Here is a 20,783-nt window from a genome sequence, read left to right on the forward strand (position 1 = left end):
CTCGGCCTCGTACATCACCTCGGGCTCCTTCCCTGCCAGAGTGGTGACATTCCATGTCCCCAGAGCTAGCTTCAGTAGCCGGGGGTCGGACCGCCAAGGTCCCCGCCTTTGACTGCCACCAAGCTCACTGCGGACGCGCAAGTGTCCAAATCCGATCTGGCCCTGTTCAGACTGAGCCATATTATTGACCCATCTGATAGGTTGCTGTAGCAACGACGTCGAACGGAGGCGGTGCCCAGCGCGGGTAGTGTTTGACGTCATGGGACACTATTTATCGCTCCGTACTTCACATTCCTTGCAAGTGCGTTAAGCGTTTTTCTTTTCTTTTTCTTTATTTTCTTTATTAATAATTTTTTTTTAATGATCATATATCTATGACTATGACCGGGCACTATTTCGCTAATTCCAGTTGCGCATGACCGGTGTCGGTACCAGATGTGATCGGGCTGCTAGATTGTATCGGGGTCGCCTACAGATAACGTCACGCTACAGGATTGGCTGGAAATTGTCCGTTTACAATTGTTCAATAAAGTTATATATAAAAAAAGACGGTTGACGTCAAAGCATTGGAAAGAAAATATTAAAGATGTCATTGCAATAATAAAATGTATGGACTGAAATTGTAAAAGCGTGAATAAACCTAAGAATATAAAAGCAGGATACATTAAGATTCAAGAAATAATAAAATAGATTGAAGCGCCTTCGCGCTTGCCGGTGACGTCAGTTCAACAGCGCTAGCGAAATGCGCGATTCATTTCGGTTTAGTTTCTTTTTTAGCTGTTCACAAATCACAATACATCACAAAAACAGTCTTAATAATTAATACACATTAGCAATCTAACCTGACAATATTTGTCACGTCTCAGGCAATTAATTTGTGTATTTATCATTTATTCAATCTATTTTATTATTCATTCAATATATCTTGCGTGTATATATTGTTAGGTTTATTTAAGTTTTTTTATTTATTATTATTATTTTTTTTACAATTTCAGTCCATACAGTTTGTTATTTAAATCACATCTTTAATATTTTCTTTCCAATGTTTGGACTGGATAATTTCCGTCCAATCCTGTAGCGTAACGTGTTCGTTAGACAATCCTGATACAATCGGGCAGCCCAATCACACCTGGTACTGACACCGGCTTCAGCGTAAGTAACGTAAACAGTCACTGTATTTCCGGTTGAGCATGACAGGAGCCGACGGGGCAGTGGAGTCATCAATGCGATTGACTTCCGAGCATGCAAGGAAACAGCCGGGCAGCGAACCGATCGGATATTGACAGCGCGGGCCCATTGGTTTTGCATGTGTAGAGTGAGGTCAGGATAGTGTGTTTCGAACTGATACGCATCCTGTCCAAATCGGATATGAAACTACCTCCCGCATGTGGTTTCAATCCGTCCCGCAAAAATCGGATTTCACGTGCTTTGTGACTGTTCAGACTTAAAAAAGGGGTAAGGGGATAAAGGGGAAAAATGATACCAGAATGTGTTTGCAGATGTACAAACGTTATGCCCATCGATTCCAGCCGGATGCTCCTTAAGCATACCCCTTAATACTCAATCGTCTCTGACCATGCCCCAAATGAATTTAATGTATGGGGGGAGGTGTGGTTGAAGTTTTCAAAATCTCTTTAGGCCCAACAATCCCAATCAGATGCCCCTTCACCTACGATCAGCAACAATAATTAAAGGACCCCAACAATGGAGCAAACTTTTGCACATGTTTTTTGGTTCTGGACTTGAAAATGATGTCAGCAGCACGATTGAGTGCCGTTTTTGGACTATTTAAAAAAAAAAAGGCGGAAGGGGCAAGATTAATTATTTATTAACTGATTTCTTCAAAACAAATTGATATACTGTAATTGAAAATGCCCGCACACTACATAAATATGTGTGGCATCATCTCTGACTGTGTAGCGCTAAGCAGGGAGGGGTGGCAGATAATAGCACACAGAAGAGAGAGAAACAGAGCAAGGAGAGAAATTACACACACGCTGGTAAGTAAAGGAATAGCTGAGAAAATGAAAGACAGCAGGAAAATAAGTTATATCTGGACACATTTCTTTGAAACTTTATTGACAATACAAAGGCAGAATGTAGAATCTGCAAGGGAAAAAAGTCATACTAATGAAGGTGCCAGTGTCTCTAATGCAACTTTTGTTGTTGATGTTGAATGGAGACTGTGCAATGTAGCACCATCAGTCCCTCCTGAGAGAATCTTCTCCAGAACAGGGCAGATAATTTCTGACAGAAGAAACCGAATCAGCTCCTCAAAGCTGAGGCACTTGGTGTTCTTCAATCTTAAGGGTTCCGCCAATCTTAACTATAGACAAGTTGTCTGGAAGCAGATATTTTGGTTGTACATATATTTTTTTAATTAGCATTTTGTTATGTTGTGTGTTTTCAAGTAATTCTCTTTTTTCACTTTACATTCGTTCAGTAGAAAAACGTTCAAATTGAAATAGTTAAGGTTTTCTGTATTTGTGATGTAGCACTATGTAGAGCAAATAAATAAATAAAATTTTAAAACATAAAAAACTTTTTTTTACATTCATATATGCATGATTTTATTTCTTTTTTTAAAACAATTATGCAACAACAAAATCTGAAGAGCCAAAAGCGTTTTTTTATTTGTTTTTTAGTGAGCCAAGCCAAAAGAGCCGGTTCTCTAACAAGATCCGGAATTTCCATCACTACTTTAAAGCCTGTTTGCCCAAAGACATTGGTTGATTTCGGTATTTTACCACTTCAGAGGCATTTGACTTCAGAGGTTCTGTACATAAACTGTAAAATACTATAGTACTAAATAATATCAGGCTGAGCCAGGGTCAGCCAGCAGTTAAACACTCAAAGAGCTCTTTTACAAAATGAAAAAAAAAAAAAAGATTACTCTTGCTATGGCATTCATTTTGTACTCACTGTAATACCTTTTGTTTAACATATTCAGACTACTAAGTTAATGAGATGTTGTAATTGTAACATGATAAAATTAATGCTTGTAAAATTTGAAGGCCTAGTTAAATGTCTTATCACAGAATCAAATCAATTTAAAGCTTTTCAGAAAATATCTTTTCCCTTTCATATGGATGTGAGTTGCTATTAAATAGCAACTAAATAAATCTTTAGTTTAAAAGGACAGTGTGTAAATTTCACCACTAGATGTTGCTATATAAAAGAATGCAGCCAAAGAGCGTCCATTTTGAAGCACGCGTACTACGGTAACTCAGACTACACTTTTTTGCGTGTTCGAACGACGATCTGCGGTAAGCAATGGCAGTGAGATCCCGGCAAGCAACGCTGAAAGTCCGAGCAAGCCAGATTTAGCTGGAGCAGCTAACAAGAGCGGCTAGCGGGAGAAGGTTGTGGGGAAAAATGCTGACGAGAGCCAAGCAGAGAGAGATAAGCGGTGGGAGCCCAAATCACTGGACCCAGCGACGACCAGATGTGGAAGCTAAGCGAAAGTCAACCCATTGGTTCGCAAAATTGTCTTTCGGGTATCCGCAGCAGGAAGATGACGGCGAAACATGTCATCCTCATTTAAGGACCGGCGCCACCTCTGTAATATAATTAGCGATTACTAGACATAATATTATATATTTTTTTAAATGCACATTATAACATTTTATTTTGCATATTATTGAAATCAATAGTGGGTTTTTTTAAGATAAATGAATTATTAGTTCACCACTAGATGGCGCTAAAGATTACACACTGTCCTTTTAAGGTTAGAAATGTGGCAATAATAATAACTGCACCAAACCTAGCAAGACTGTATGCCAACAGCATCAGATTTCAGGAAACCAGAGAGAGATGAAAAGAAAATGGAGAAGCAGTTACTAAAAACCTTTTGTCTTAAGACTTCCAAGGCAGTACAATGTTAAAACATTTTGTGAGACTAAACATTTCATACAAAATAGGGGAAAAAAAGAAAGAAAAGCTTTTTTTTTTGTCTAAAGATAACAGTTTATGACAAATACAGTGTCTCACTATATTGAGAGATAAACAAGATTGATTGACTGAACGAAAAGCCTTTTGAAAGCCATAATGTACAAGCCTGTTTGCTTCCTGACTTCAAAACCTAATTCATCAATCGTATCGTATGATGCTCATCTCCGAGGAGAAAAACGGCATTGTATTTCATTTCATACATTTTAGTAATCCTACGCTGTTAATGCTGCCATTTTCAGTCAAAACTTTGCACAACTACATTCGGTGTGACAAGAGTGATGGGAGCTAAAGTTCATAATACTGATAAATAATGAGGTTTGACTGTCCTAGGTACAAACGCCATCGTTTTCAGGCATCATCTAGTACAGGGGTGTCAAAATAAGTTTTTCAATAAAAGTAATTGTTGTTGCTAATTTTCCTCACTGGAGAGCGCATGACAAGTACTAAAATGAAAACGGACCACTTAAATGGCATTCTGAAATTGACTTACTCAGGATTTGATGCTTAATATTGATGCACTTGTGAAGGGGAAAATATGCCAAGTTTCATGAGCAAATTAAGCCTAACTTCCTATAAATGCTTTGCCAACTTTGCGCTATGACAGATAGTTATATGAGAATGAATACCTCCTCTAGAAATCTTTTAAGAGACGGAATATTGCAAACTATCAGTCAACAGTCCCAGTTTGAAAGAGGTTGGTTTGGTAAAACTGCTTTTCCTTTCGACCTTTCGCCTCATCGCTTTCCATCAAAGTCTATCTTCTGCATCCTGCATCCTGCAGCTCATGTCTTCCCTCACTGCATCTACCAGTCTTCTTATCAGGTCTTCCTCTTGCTCTCTTACCTGGAAGCTCCATCCTCATCACCCTTTTACCAACAGTGTCACTATCCCTACTCTGTCCAAACTATTTACGTCCTCTTCTCTAATTTTGTCCCCAAAATTCACTTTGACTGTCCTTCTGATGAGCTCATTTCTAATCCTTTCCATCCCGGCCACTCAAAAAGGAAACGTAAACATCTTTCAATTCTTTCCATTTCCATCACTTCGAGGCTGCACATCACCATTTGTTCTTAAAAATGGCATGAATGAGGAAATCTACTTGACTTTCAACTTATTTCTAAATTATATCAAGTTGTTTTACACAACATGCAAAACATTTCAAATTACTCATAGGATTTTAAACAGGATTTGCAACAACAAGATAATACACACATGTTCAAATGTACCGGTACTAGTAATTATTTGCACCCAAATTTGAAATCATCGTTACTTGGCCAAAAATATGCTGGTCCAGCCTACTTGATCAGATTGGGTGTGTGCATGGCCCCTGAACTAAAATGAGTTTGACACCCCTGATCTAATAGATTACCTCTAGTAGTAATTTCAAAACCTCAACTGGAGGGTAAAACTGCATTCTTAAATAGTATCCAATTGTCTCGTAAAAAATTAAACTTATCATAAACTACTGTATAGTACGTAAACACTTTTTACATACAATATAGCATGGATTTGTAAGCCTATTGCTCAATTAATACATTCACATTTCAAAGTCAAATCAAAACATTTAAAAGTAATGTTAATAAATCCTTCCAAAATGTTCCATGTCCGCACATGTATCACATATAGAATACAGCTCTTATCTCATTGTTAAAAATATATTGGTCACACACTGTTAAATACACTGCAATGTTACTATTATTTATATATATATAATAGTAACATTGCAATACACTGTGCACTTTAGCCTGACCTCATTCAATTCTTAAAGGTTTGTTGGTTAAATACATCCATATAAGTTAGCGTTTGGGAAACAAAAATGAAAATATTCACTGAAAAGTCCGGAATCATGTTACAGTACATCGTTAGATTTTTGGATTCCAGCTCTCTATTTCCAGTCCACTATTCAAACCATTTAATGGTGAAGGACCGTCCCAAATTATTACATTACCGCTATATAATGTATATCTGTGGTCCCCAACCATTTTTCAGCCGTGGACCGGTCCATACAAGTCAATTTTTACTCATTGTGCTAGCTTGTGGATTTACTATTAGCATTGGCAACCAAGATATTTAGCATTTTTACATTTGTCAAGAATGCGTCATAAATGGTTGAAACTTGAAACGGAGATAATCTGGTCGTTTTTAACAGTAAAATGTTTTTAGCCTTGGATAAACTGGAACTGCTGTACTGCGCGGCCTGCTGCCACGATCCGGTCAAGAGTAGCCCGCGGTCGCGGACCGGCCCGGTGGTTGTAACCTCGCAAGCCAGATTGATAATTGTGATTCACTCGAGGGAGTTCTTCACATTATCAATCTGGGATTTCACTCGGCAGATTCGTTCGGGAAAGGAGAGACTTGCTGTACAATACTTCAAGCTGATTGGACAATGCGACATCTTTGCACATTTGTTTTGACCAATCAAGGCAACGGGTGAAAATCTTGTTTTCCGTCTCGGAAGGGAGGGGGTAAGCACGAACATCTTTAACAGATAAAAATGAACGAAACACCTCTTGCTGTTCAAATTCAACAAGGAAATGGTGAGTAATTCTGCGAGAACAGAATTAATTGTAATTATAATTTAACACCTGATTGGTCCGACCTAAAAAAGGTCGGCTGCAAACGTATCAGTGGGAGCGGTACAAGATGTATTCTCCGGAGATTGTAAACTCACAAATACCGCGAGAATTCATCTTGCTGGCAAGGTTACGGTGGTTGGGGACCACTGCTGTATATGATATTTTTGTTAAATACAAAGATTTCTGGAGTGTATTGCTCTTGTAATTATATATGTACAATACATTCAACATAATACAAAGAAAATAATGGGGAAATATGTGCAATAGGTCAACCCTGTATTCTGTAAATTACCCAAAGATATCATTCATTTTACGGTGCATTTCTTTCAGTATAAACCTTCAGTGGCTGTAATTCCTCACAGTCTCTCATAGTCTTTTGATTAAAATTAATTCCATACTGTATGGTAAACTCATTTAGTTAGCACTTATGCAGTTGAGAGAAGGCAATGGCAAAAGCTAGCTGCAAGATTAAAAGATAACAGAAAAAAATAGGCTGTGATTGTTCAAGCAATCATGTTCTACAGAAAAAGTTGAAGAACTTCTCTACCTTTTTATAATCAACTCAGCTTAGGTGTTGAAAGCTCTTCTCAGAAGCTCCAGTAAAAACCACTTGGTTCAACCAGACGACGAGGATGATGGGGATGATGTTAAAGATGATGAAGATGAAGGTTGACGCTCCTCACGTCCGCCAAGTTCGGTTATACTGGCCTCTGACGATAATGATGTAATTTCCTTCTCCTTCTCTTTCCTACTTCCAGTGCAGACTGACCTCTGGGCTGGTTTGAACTGCCAGGTAACCTTCTTGGTTGTTGTCGACTGCTCAGCTGTGGCCGTTGTCACTGTTGCTGCAGCAGGTTGATTGTCTAAGTTTGACGATCTAACAGGAACCTTCCTTGCTTTGCTGTTTTGGTCTTGTTCAATGAACGGCTCTTCCAGGACCTCAGGTTCTGTGGTTTCTCCAAATGAGTCCCAACGTGGTTCTGCTGGCAGTCTTTTGGGTCGGGCTAACCCAGCAGTTTTTTCCCCTGCTGCTGCAACTCTGGAGGGGCGACTTGGACCCGAGTCGGACAAGTCGGAGTCCCAGTCGCTGTCACCTGCCACTGAGCCGCAACCCAATACAGATTCATCAACAGGCTCAGAGCCAGAACTTTCAGAGTCTGACTCCCTGGGGGAAGGGGAAGCAAAAAGAAATGTGTATTTGTATTTGTACAACCAACTTGGGGCACTGTTAGTGAAGCGGTACACTTTGCTGCTATTTTAGCAACTGCCGCATATTTAGATCATGGCTAACATTCATTGGAGCTCTAAGTAGTGCTTGAAGGGTTCCATTTAGATGGGCATGTTGTGTAATAAATAGGTAAATACAACTAAATCAAACAAATTTTGTAAACTAAAAAAAAAACTTTTTTGTGGCCAATCCCGATGGAAGATGACGACTGATAACAGCAGCATAACAGGGCTGCCAGCAAACACTGTAGTACAATGGGTATGTTAGGATGATTTTTTTGTTGTTGTCCTCATTAACTAAAATCTTTCCACATTTCACCTCATCACTACTTTACACTGGTATTCAATTTGTTAATAAAAACAAAACAAAAATATTTTCGTCAACACACGTTTTTCACCAAACGAAAACTAGACTGGACTGGACTAAAGCCCTCATTAATAAACAATAATGGAACTAAATTTGTATGCATTTTTGTTGACTAATGAAGACGAGACGAAAATGTACTTCACTTAATAAAAACGTAACAAAAATCTATGGACATTTTAGTTTACAAACAAAAACGAGAAGAAGATAAGATCATTTTGTAAAATCCTGTCTCTGCTAATCCGTCACTGTGACTCTAGTCAGGTTTCCATCCAATTGTTTCAAATTTTTTAAGCGAATTTACTGAAAATGCGCAAAACGGACATGCGACTTTTCCTCGTGTGACGTTTCCATCTGTTCTTCTTTTGCAAATATTGAGAGGGGACTCCGCCTCTGTAGGTGGCGGTATACACCATGGCAGGGGTGTCAAACTCCTATGAGCTCAGGGGCCATATGGAGGAAAATATATTACCAAGTGGGCCTGATCGGTATAATCATGGTATAATATTTAAACTCAATTGCTGTCAATTATACGCAGATTTTCAGCCAACTCTAAATTGCAGGGTGCAACTGTAAATATATTGTCCCCCAAAATTAACACAAATGCAAATGAAACGCGGCAACACTTTGCCCGTATGAGTTCTGGGCATGCTATAGCTACCTATTTTGCATATACCTGTATATTATTCACGGAATGCATTGTGGTGCTGTTAATGAAGTTATAAGGACGTCAAATGTGTAGTTGAATGTGTGTCGTATTCAGCACGTTTGTTTGATTTATGTTGGTTTAAGTTTTTATTTTTTTTTAAACAAACTGCAACTTTAAGTTGTGTGTAAAAATAATGACATCCAGAGCAATTCCGTGTACAAGTTGCATTGCTCATCTGATGATTGGTTTTGAAATGACTAATTTATTTGCTTTAATTGAGGCCGGCTGATGAATTGGTCTGACATTACTCTTTTTTATTTTATTTTACAAAATCGTGTTGCTGGCCGTATGTTTGACACCGCTGCACCATAGAGATGTGATCCACCAGTACCGGTAATCTAAAAGAAAAAGAAGAACAGAAAGCCACTGCGACGTGTGATGATGTCGTATGAGTTTGCTTTTGTAATTCTTGATAAACTGTAGCATTTCTTTGCTGTTTCCCATCTAAAATAGCATTAATATTTGCTTCTTTAATTAATTCCAAAAAGTTTTCTGTTTTGTCGTCCCCCCAAACATACCTTACTTTATCGTCCGACATTGCTTTGGGACTACAAACGTACGTGTGACGTATTGTCCGATCAAAACGTGCGACGTGTATCCGGTCTTGTCAGTGTTTATTCGCAAAACCTGTTTCCATAGCCAAAATGTGCGTTTTCCTTTTTTCGACACGCTTCAAATTCCACCCCCTCCTAGCATAAAAACTCTTTTGCGAATGTTGGGCCCTTTTTCGAATTTACATTTACACAGTGATACACAGTGACACCCCCCCTTTCAAATCTGCAGCTAGCAATTGCAACATGCACAAACACATGAGACTAACAGGAGGTGGATTCACCGTGAATCCACCTCAAGGCTTTAAAGGCAAAAAAACAAAAACATTATTGGCCATGCTGTGCTTTGCCTGGAAGAAAGAGAAGACGTGATACACTGTATATATGGACACATTCTTGCTACATGGACACTTCCAGAGAAAAACCCTATGTTTGATTTTAGTTGGAAAAGAACACAATAAACCTAATTAAACAAAAAGTTTGGTGGTGTTTGTTTAATAATGTAACATTAATACAACAGCTATAGGGTTCCAACAATACGTTAATCCAACCACTAACTAATGCTGGCTAACGTACTGGTTCGTAGCATGGAACCATAGTAGCCATGTACTGGTATACTGTAATTGTGTGTGTGAAGTTGTTTTTCATCAAAAAGATGAGAGAAAATCTTATGTGAAATAGTTTAAGATCCGAAATGTTCAATATTATCTGTAGACAAAATAAAATTTAAAAGGGCAAAATGATTGTCCTGACTAAAACTAGACTCAAATGTTGACAGTTTTTGTTGACTAAAACGAGACGAATAAAATAAAGATTTTTTTTTTTACTAAAATACTAGGCTTATAGTCGACTAAAAGTTGACGAAATAAAAACGGGATGTGGTTGACTAATTATGATCAAAATTAACAAGTGTGATTGAAATTGGACTAAAACTGTGACTAAAACTTAAAATGGCTAATAAAATTAACACATGTTTTATGATGTTTTAAATGTGGTAACCATAAACAAGAGGACTTCAGACATTTTACAACTTGCCTTAAATACATGTATAAATTATACACTTAATGATGTTTACAGGAGGAAACTTGTATGTTTTATTAAAAAATTATAACTAATTCAACAAAAGATACCTCTGCCAACTCTATTATTAGGGTCTAAGGAACCAGCGATAAAAGAAAAAGGGGGTGTTCAAAGCAGCTATCCACTTAAAAAACTTAAAAAACTGTTCAAAAACAGTGAACGCCCCGCCAATTTTTTAAGTGTCGTCATAGCAACACACATTTCCACATATGATATTAATATGAGGTCCCATGTTAGCCCAGTTAACCCCAAGACAAACAACAAAATAAGGAATAAAATAAATACTATAAATAGATGAGAGAGATGCTTATTCATATTTTGAATGTGTGCAATACAGCAAATGTGTTGATGAAAGAGTGTTTAACATACAGGGATGAATGGGCATGAGGCTTTACTGTGTACAAGACATGATGTACTAAATTATGTACAAACACACAACCCAGCCCGGGTATCCTTTGCACAAGATGCGCGAACACTCCCATATGATAATATGAAAAACCACGTGGTGTGCACATTTCTACGTATGTCCACATCAATCTTTGAAAATATCAAAATGATTGCACCAATATTTTGCATTTTATGGTCATTAAATGAGTGAATGAATGACATATATTCGTCTCCGCTTACTACAGTTAATGAGGAAAACGTTTATATCCAGAAACTGTTTTCTGACAGTCACTCTAGGTTGACTGAACTTGACAATATCAGCCAAAAATAAATGTGATTTGTATTTTTCCCTAATCGCCCAGCCCTACCACAATGCATCATGTGAACAACTAGCTTGACTGACCATGCACACCAAATAAGTGATTTCCCGAGGCAGGATAAATTCCTCAAGCATTTTTTTTCCAACCGAGGTACTTGAATTTCTCGAGGACTTGTTACACCTCTAGCTTAAACACGCGATAAAAATAAACTTCCTGGTTTTCAGTGAGTGAGACACAGCTGGCCGCCACCAATCCTTACAAAAAATACCTGTACATATTTTGTGTATTACAACAATACTTAACTCAATTTGCAATTTATAATGTAGCTAAGGATGAAATATTAAAGCTTGCAGTCATTGTCTCCAAAATGTACACGGCAAATCGGACAGTGTTAAATTTCCAGTGTTCGATCAAATATGCAGTAAGCAGTCCAATTTCCAAATTGAAAGAAGACGTGCTTAGATTTGATACTCCCAGTTAGGGCTGGGCGATTTTGCTTAAAAATAAAATCTCCGATTTTTTAACTAAAAATGGGATTTACAATTTTTCCCCGATAATATATTATTATTTTTATTATTATTATTATTATTATTATTTTATTTGTTATTTGCATAAACCAATAACTTAAAAAGTTTTGCTTTTATTTGATCAGTTAACAAAAGTAACCATATTTCTTCTTTTGGAATCAATGTGCAAAACTTCTACCTTGAATCAAATACTTCTGGAAATGTAAATCTATGTGTTAATAAAGTATAAAAGTAAAACATTTTTGTCAACTTTGTTTTAAAAGCTAAACAATGCTACTTGTGACCCTCAACATGGCACAAATAAACAAAATATTTTGGCTTTAATATAGGAGCCGAGATCTGAACTTGTCATCCCCTCCAACTGTCTGCTGTACTGTTATCTAAATTGAGGTAGCTGTTTTGCCAAGACTGGCAAATTTCCTTTTAGCGTTATTTGATTGGGCAGTCCCCGGTGTAAGAAAGTTTTGGCCTGCCGTAAATCGGCTATTTTAGCGTGATTAGTCCACTTCACTAAGTTCACCCCATCATATAGATCTCCTTTCACTTTTCTTGTTATCAGCATTACCAGCCCACTATATTACATTTCATAAGGATTTTATGTCGCAGACGACGCAGAGGCTGATAATCGTCACGGGCACGGGGAGTGAAAGTTAGCTTGTCTTTCATACCGGTAAGTGCTTGCAAGGCGAGTCCGTCTTGAGGAGATAGCGTAACATGTTGCGACTACACAGCGACATAAACATGAACATTTGTGCTATCAGCAGGCTAAAGATTTCTTCGCTACAGCGATTGACCAATATTGGAGCCGTTCAGAGCAAAAATATCGCTAGGATTTGAGTTGCGACATAAACATGAACATTTGTGCTATCAGCAGGCTAAAGATTTCTTCGCTACAGCGATTGACCAATATTGGAGCCGTTCAGAGCAAAAATATCGCTAGGATTTGAGTTGACAGTCATGGCAAAATAACCACTGCCTAAACAAATGGCGTGGGGCAACTTGAGCAATATATACTTGCGGCTAGGTAGCAGTAGCACATACCTGGGTTCTCCCGTTTTCAGCAAGTGGTGAAATCGTGTCTTCCTCACTGTATACATGGGTGCCATATCATTAGCGAGGTGCAACGTGTCCGCTTTGATGATCGCTCTTATTGTGCCCCTTTCTTGCTTCCTTGTGTAAATGACTCCTCCACGGTAACATAGTAAACTGTTTTTGTTTTGTTTTTTCTGCGGGAATTTGTTTGCTGTTGTTGAGTTCCTCCCGTATGGAGTGTGTGAGGACACGACTGGCAGAGCTAACGCTACGGAAGCCCATGGGGGCGAAAGCCGCGGGCGCGGCGCAACAAAAGGGGGGAAAAACATCGATGTTATAATTTTTTTAATCGTTCACAACAAAACACTCGAATTAATTTAAAAAATCGATTTATCGCCCAGCCCTACTCTCAGTGTTCATCTAACACTGGTGAATTTGCTGTGCAGGTGAGCGATGTATTGTACGTACTGCGCTGGTTACAGTCAAGTAAATGGAGGGTGAACAAGCCTCAATATACACCCTCCACCCCATTTTCATTTTCACCCACATCAACTTTCCGTATCAACCCACTTCAGTGTTTGCTACTCGATTGTTCCTATGTACTTTTTGTGCGTCCTCAAAATCCTGTATAGGCTGTCGGTGTCATACTGTATATCAAATTGCTCAATGTCAGGCGTGAGTCACCGTTTGGTAAATTTTGCTTCACAATGATAGTAAGGCCCAACATGTCTGCCACAAGATAAGATACGATAACTACCAAACAGAGGAAAGCGGGTTTTTTCATATTCAAATTAAGAATAACAATGATCCAGTCACAGCAAAGCTTATTCACATATGGGTTAGAAGAAATCCAGCCATCCTTCAAGCCAGGCATGTTTGACTAACAAGAATAGCTTGAAAAAGTTGTAAAATTGTAAAAAAAAATAAAAATAAAAATAATAATAATAATTTAAAAAAAGTTGAAAATTGTTGTAGCAACCTGATAAAAGGACATCAAATATAAAAAATTTAAAAAAGAAGAAGAAGAAGAAGAGATGTGGCGTGGGACTTAGAATAAGACTAAATCAACATACCTGCCACTGTATGATGTTGATCCTTCCGGGCCTAAGAGTAGGCAATCTGGAGCAGCTAGGTATACAAAGCTGTCAGTACATAAAAAATCTCCTTCTTCTGGTTTGCGGGGAGCAAGGTGAGACAGCCTGGCATTGGGTTCCAAATTGGACTGCTCCAAATGTGTTTTCCTGTGGTCAAAGTGTTGGCGCATGGCCTCTTGCTGTATGTCTTGAGTGGAGTAATCCGTAATTGTGGAGATCTCACCATAGGGGCCGGGTCCAGCTGACACAGCAAGATACACAAAGCTATCTGGTTGGACAAACGGATCAATGTCACCACTGTCCAATCCTGAGCTTCTAATTGGCTTATGATAAGGATCAATCAGATGTTTGATTGGCTGTTTCAAGGGAGATGGCGGAAGAAGCGGCTCATTTGCCATGATGGTAACTTTTCTTCTCGGTTGCATTGCTTGACACGGACTTGTGTCTGATTGGTCCACTGTGGACTTATAAAATGAAAATATTCCTCTTCCCGTTTCATCTTTCCATCCATCCCCATCTTTCCCTCTCACTTCATCCCCCCCACCCGAGCCGCAAATATCCTTGGTGCATTCCTTATTTCCCTCATCTTCATGAGAGGCGGTGCTGAGCAGTGACGGGTAGCACCATTGGAGTTCAGCACTCTCCTCCCTGCCCCATTCCTTCAAACCTCCATCGTCCCCGTCCTTCTCCAATGACGTGTTGCTGCTGCCTAGGTCAGAGCCGCTGATTGGTTGGTCGCTGTCAGAGCCGGCCCCCTCCTGGCTCTGATTGGATAATGAGAGAAAGACGCCACTGGAGTCCGATTCCAGCGTTAGGTTGGAGTCAGGAGAGCTGTCCTCTTTACTGGAGCTGGAAGAAAGATTGCACAATTGCTTACCACCACTGTGTCATTACATTTGTGCTCGCCCATTTTTTTTTTTTATTAGTATGATTGCCTTTATGCCAGACACCATGGGTGTGTTATTCTACATCCACAGTTTGATGGAGACATCATTTTGAATTGAACTCCTTATTAAACACTGTGTTGGGTTGCTGGGACCTCAAAAGGCTTGATATTACATTTAAAGGTGCTCCCATTACAAAATAAGGGAAATTTAAGTTGGACAATGTAATTTAAATAATTGAAATTATTATTTCAGTAATTTTATAATAAATAATTGTACTACAAAAAATTTGTGAGAATAGTTGCAATAATTATTCCAAAAATCTCTGAATATACTGTACATTTACATTAAGAGGAACATTGAAGAGTTTGTCAAGTTAAAGATTTCAGTGTTTTCGTACATCAATACACTCATCAGAACATTTGTGGTGGTTCCTGAGAAATAAAAAACTAATAGAGAGAAATGGCAGTTATTTTGTTTGTGTGAAATAAGTGTTAATTAATTGTTAATTAATTAAATAAAAGTGATCTAAGAATTTTTTTTAGCAGATATTTAAATATGTGGAAAATTGTTACATTCATTCTGTAACATTATGACTTCTAACGTGACTTTAATACGTTCACCATTTTTTCTTTATACTGTGGCCCCAATACTCTTTCATACATATATTGCTGCATTGTTTATAGAAATTTAAAATGACACCTTACATAGAATGCATTTTGTTTGCAGTTTTTGGTGTCATACATTTTTAATGCAGTGCCAGCCAGGGGCACAACATAAACTACTAAATATAAGACTACTCTTATAAAAGCTCATTATTATTTGCAGGTCACATGTAAATAGGAAATACAAAATGGTAAAAACAACAGCTTACACTGTTAACTATTAACTCATTCACTCCTAGCCATTTTCACTAAAGCAACCCCCTTCGCTCCCAGTTGTTTTAATGGATTTTGACTGATTTTGCAAGGCCCACAGAACATTGTGGTCTATTGCTCTAAAAACATGGAACCTATCAAAATAAAGATTAGAGTCTCTTCTTTTATCAGGAAAAAAAAGTATATTTGTATCTGTTTCTGTTTTGCAGCAATTAGCATTAGAATATAGCTAAGTCGTCATTATTCACAGACCTGCTGAAAACACTGGGACAAAGAGCTTGTTGCAACATGGCCCTGGCTGATCTCTTATACTCTGCTGCCACCTGCTGGCCATTTTTTGTAATAACTACCATTGCTTTAAGCGTTTTCTTCAAATCAGAAGCTGTATCAAAGCCTTCTGTATGTTCTAGCATTAAAAAAAACAAACATTTAAAAAACATATTTATAAGTTTTTGGGTTTGAATGAGTTCAACAGTTGAATCGGATGTAAATCAACCGGTGTATTAAGTTGTCATGTTGACACTAACCTTGTGCATCCAGTGGAGGTCCCAGCAGGAGATTTTAAAGACCACCTGACAGTCTCTTTGTCTGTGTCAGTAACTGGTAACACCATGGAGCTGAACTCAAGGTTGACCTGGGACTTGCTCCCCACCCCTAGAAAACAGAACACAGTTAGTTTAATTAAACAACAGCAACAGGAGAAATGGTCAATGTTGTTCATTCTGCTTGTGTTCATGCTTTTGGAAACTGTATTTGATCATAATACAGTACTAAATGAGCAGTTGTCATAAAAATGTATGTGTTGCTGAAATGTGATCGACATACTGATGAGAAATAAAGATTTCATAGGGGACATTATTGACACCATCAATCCAAAGTCTGGAGTCCTCAAACAAAAGACGAGCGATATGAAGACCAACACTGATTGCTTTGACTCGAGATGAGTATGATAAAATATATATATATATATGAATGTCCTTTTCAGCAATGTTTCGCTTACATTTCTGAAAAAGATTACACATTTTTCGGGAAAGTTTTGCAGGATCTGACATTAAAGGGATACTTGACTCTTTGAGCCATTTTCAGCAGTGAAAAGTTAATATTTTGTCCCGAATTAATTTGATAACTTCATTATTTTTCTCGTACAACTAACACCTTTAAAAACTAATTTTTCCCCTTGGTGTCGAATGAAGATGACATCACCTGTGCTGAGGAAGTAGGCAACGACCTGGCTCGCCTGATTTCTGGGTTTGGTCAGCAAACTGAGCTATGATTGGTCATTACCCACTTCCTCAGCACAGGTGATGTCATCTTCAGTCGACAGCAAGTGAAATTTTTTTTTTTAAGGTATTAATTGTACATGAAAAATAATGAAGTTCTCACATTAATTATACACAAAATATTACATTTTTACTGCTGAAAATGGCTCAATGAGTCAAGTATCCCTTTAATGACTGTATGATTGTGCATATGTAATAGTAACACAATAGTTATTTCTTTCTCTGCATGTCAAAAATAGATTGTGATTTTTTTAAAGGGAGTATTTTTGGTAGATATACTGTAAATCATACTTAGTAATACCAAGCAGACCAATAAAGCTGGCATTGAAAATGTACTTTAAGTAGTGATAGATCATTATGCTTTTTTCAAGGTTGATACCGATTATAAGTAGTCAAGGAGGCCGATAACCGATATTTCAAGCTGATATGCTGAAAATATTAATGTACTTTTTCTTTTCATTTTAAACAAATAAACAATTGACAGGGAGCTTCCAGCGTCAGCAGCATGGGTTAAGCTAAATTAAAAACTAAGGGAGTAAATAGTTCACTAAAGTTTTCTACTATAAATAGTTTTCCAAAATTTCAACATCATTTCTTAATGTCACACCGCGGTGAGGTTGTCTTGTCATTTCCTGTTTTATTTTGAAAATTCTGACTCCTTTCGTTTCAGGTCACTTGCTCTTCCTCGTGTGGTGTCAGTGTCAACCCTGATTCCTGATTGTGTCCACCTGTTTCCCATTACCCTCATGTGTTAAATGGTCTGCGTCTCCCTTGTTCTGTGCCTAAGTGTTTTCGTCAGAGCCACTCAAGCCAGCCATAGTCCTCAGCCTTGTTGGCCTGTATCTTGTCATAACTTTGGTTTGTATTTTTGTATAGCCACAGTATGGTTTTGTTAAGGAATGATTTTGTTTTGTTTGTAGTTTAGACATCCTCCCTTTTTGGAGCGCCTTTAGTTAACTTTTAATAGCCTTTGTTTTTTCCTCTAAACGAGGAGTTTCTTGTTTAATAAATATTTGCCTTGGCCTCAAACCCCTATCTCTGCGTCTGAGTCCTAAAACTGCAACGTCGTGTCACTTAATTTTCTTCTTTTTTCTTTTTTTTTTATAAAAAATATATGGAGTTCCCAGTGTCAGCATAATTTTTAGAACGTGGAAATTTAAATCCATAAATGAAAAGTGTCCTGTATCTCACTGAGCGACAAATGCATGCGCATGTAACTAAATTGGAGTTTTCATCAGGGTTCGTATAATAATTCGACAATTACAAACTAAACTTGTACAAACCGTTAATCATGCAAAAATCCTTTGGGACCCTGAAGCTAAATCAAAGGGGATCCTTGGTGGAAAAAACTACTGTAGGATTCAAATACAGATTATTTAGGACTGAAACATGGCTGACAGAAAGTACCCCAGCAGGTGCCTACAATTTATTTAGAAGAGACAGACCACATAAAAAAGGTGTTTTGCTATATATTAAAAGGAATATCCAATGCAAACAGATTGATATTTCCCAAAACGGTCTGGAATGTGTCTTATCTCCTGAAATGTCCTTTAATGTTGTCGTACTATATAGGCCAACAAATGAGAAGGATGGTTTTTTTCTTTTCTTTTTTTTTTACATGTTAAAGGGGTGTACTCAAAAGCATGTCGCAACAGGAAAACTATCATTATGGGTGAATTCAACTTAAATTGACTGGATAAAAACATGGTTCAATTAGTTAAGGCCAAACAGTTTCATCTAACTCAAATGATAAAGATTCCAACTAGAATAACCAGCTCCAGAAACATACTAATAGACTTTAATAAATCAAACTGTGGTAATGACACTTATAACTTAATAACAGACCATAAGCTAACAATGGTCTCAAGGAAACTCTCTAAGACTCATACAAATCAAAATAAAGAAAAAACCCTAAATATCATTAATTCCAAAGCGTGACATGGAGCTCTTGGATACGGAAATAAAAACTACTGTTAAAAATAATCTAGTTAGTGGCCAGGACGCTGAGCAGGCTTGAGGTGTTCTTGAAAATGCAATAACTCAAATTATCTCTAAATTTACAAAAAAATGCAGCAGCAAAAATGTATAAGTAAGAAAACCTTATGCCATGGCTCAGTGATAGGTTATGGCTTCTAATGAAGGATGCTCCTCTTAACAAGTCAAGGTTAGGGACTGACCAGCTGATCTTCAAGACACATCAAAAGCGCAAAAGCTGATTTATTTTTAGAACTAATAAAATAGTCAAAATGTAATAATAGTAAAAGTTTGCTCTATATTATTTATTTGGTTATTACTAACATAACTTTGAGATTCAAAAATAATTTCCAGTTTAATAAGTTTTGTAGAGACTTTATTTGGACGCACGCCGCCATTGTTATTCACGTCGCAACACATTCGCAACGTATTCAGTGCTTAGTGACGTAGAATGGCGGCAGGCTCTCTGCCCAGCAATGTGAAACGCGTATAAAGGAAGCCTTGTAGCGTTCCTATAGAAACAACATGCAATCGGGGGAGCCACCCTCTCTCACGCTCTGCACTCGTCATTCATCAGACGCATTCCGCATCATTAACTACTCAGTGTTGCTGACAAAAATGTTGAACTTCATTTTTTTCGCAAACACAATTAGTTGCTTTCAATCATACCTTGCGTAAAAATAAACAACAAAACCTCTCAGTTCAGACCGTGTACTTCAAGGGTCTATCAGGCCAGTGCTCTTCAGTCTGTACAACAGCGAACTCCCTTCCATCTGTGATGACGTTTTGACTCAACAATTCTCTTTACTTACGAGTCCAATGCAAATTTTGTACAGATCATCAGAAAACATAGGAAATAAAAATACAGCACAATAAAAACATTTCTATAATTCAAAAGTAAAAACAGTTAAGACAAATAAAACAGTGCACCATTAAAACAAACCAACTATAAGATAGAAGTAAGTAACGGTAAAAAGGTGGGTCTTTAATTTAGCTTTAAAAATCTCAACTGAGCAGGCTTGCCTTACGTCAAGGTGGAGAGCAATCCATAGTGTTAGGGCACAAGCGGAAAAAGCTCGAGCCCTAAACAATTTTTTAGCTCTGGGCTTATTGAGCTGGCTGCTCCCTTCCGATCGGAGAGAACGTGAGGGAGCATAAAACATCCACAAGATCATTTAAATATGCTGGTGCTATGGTAAGTATGGTAAATTAGGTTGAATATACTGTAACTAACAGGTGCACCCCGAAATGCAATTGTTTTTATTTACCATTTTAACCTAAATCTTCATGACTTCTCTTATAGAGAACTTAACCAAAACAATTGAATTAAAATAAGATATTTATCCATTTGTGCACTTTCCCCCACTAATAACAGGACTGTAATAAGAAAGGAGCTAGTTAATGTTGCCAAATCAGAATTTTGCTCACAACACTTAACGACTATTTTATTTTTTATTTATTTTTTAGAAAAAGCGACTAAGCATTTCCACATTGTGTTCCGTATGACAGGAAAGGAGCCCGATGGAAGACACTCAAAGTCAATCGCCCATTTGTCAGCAATGGAAGTATTTGACCAGGGATATACATGAGAAAGGAGCGTGGAAGAGCTAGAAATGCAATAATGTCAGATTTATGTGATAATCATACCATAGCTTTATTGCCCCAAAGGTAAAGGAATAATTGGACTACTATGTGTTTTAATGGCATGTGGTCCCCATATGTAGGCAGTGTTTCCTCTACATTCATTAAAGAGTGGCGACCCGCCACTCCCAAATCTTAGCTGCCACTCCTTCAAATTATCTTTTTGTTGTTGTTGTTGTTGAATGTTGAGCACTAAACTAACTACCTTGCTCAGTATGGAAATATACTTGTGCAAGACGCTAGTGTTTTGCACATCGAGTAAATCACCCATTTTTTGGGGTCACTGTCGTCAAGCACCTGGCGATAAC

General features: G+C 37.8%; 1 protein-coding gene across 1 annotated transcript in view; it reads right to left on the reverse strand.

Annotated features, from left to right (window-relative positions):
* Positions 1 to 2,047: 2,047 nt before the first annotated feature.
* LOC147163245 (uncharacterized) overlaps positions 2,048 to 20,783 on the reverse strand; it is a 41,237-nt gene continuing 22,501 nt past the window's right edge. Inside the window, exons 3-5 of the mRNA XM_086094312.1 lie at positions 16,108 to 16,234; positions 13,798 to 14,667; positions 2,048 to 7,692 (exon numbers count right to left, since the gene is read on the reverse strand). Of these exons, the coding sequence (XP_085950438.1) occupies positions 7,143 to 7,692; positions 13,798 to 14,667; positions 16,108 to 16,234 (1,547 nt within the window). The 3' untranslated portion in view covers positions 2,048 to 7,142. The remainder of the gene's footprint in view (positions 7,693 to 13,797; positions 14,668 to 16,107; positions 16,235 to 20,783) is intronic.

This window comes from Leptonotus elevatus, chromosome 14 (genome assembly GCF_054856555.1).
Source record: "Leptonotus elevatus isolate MCC_2025b chromosome 14, RoL_Lele_1.0, whole genome shotgun sequence".
NCBI lineage: Eukaryota > Metazoa > Chordata > Actinopteri > Syngnathiformes > Syngnathidae > Leptonotus > Leptonotus elevatus.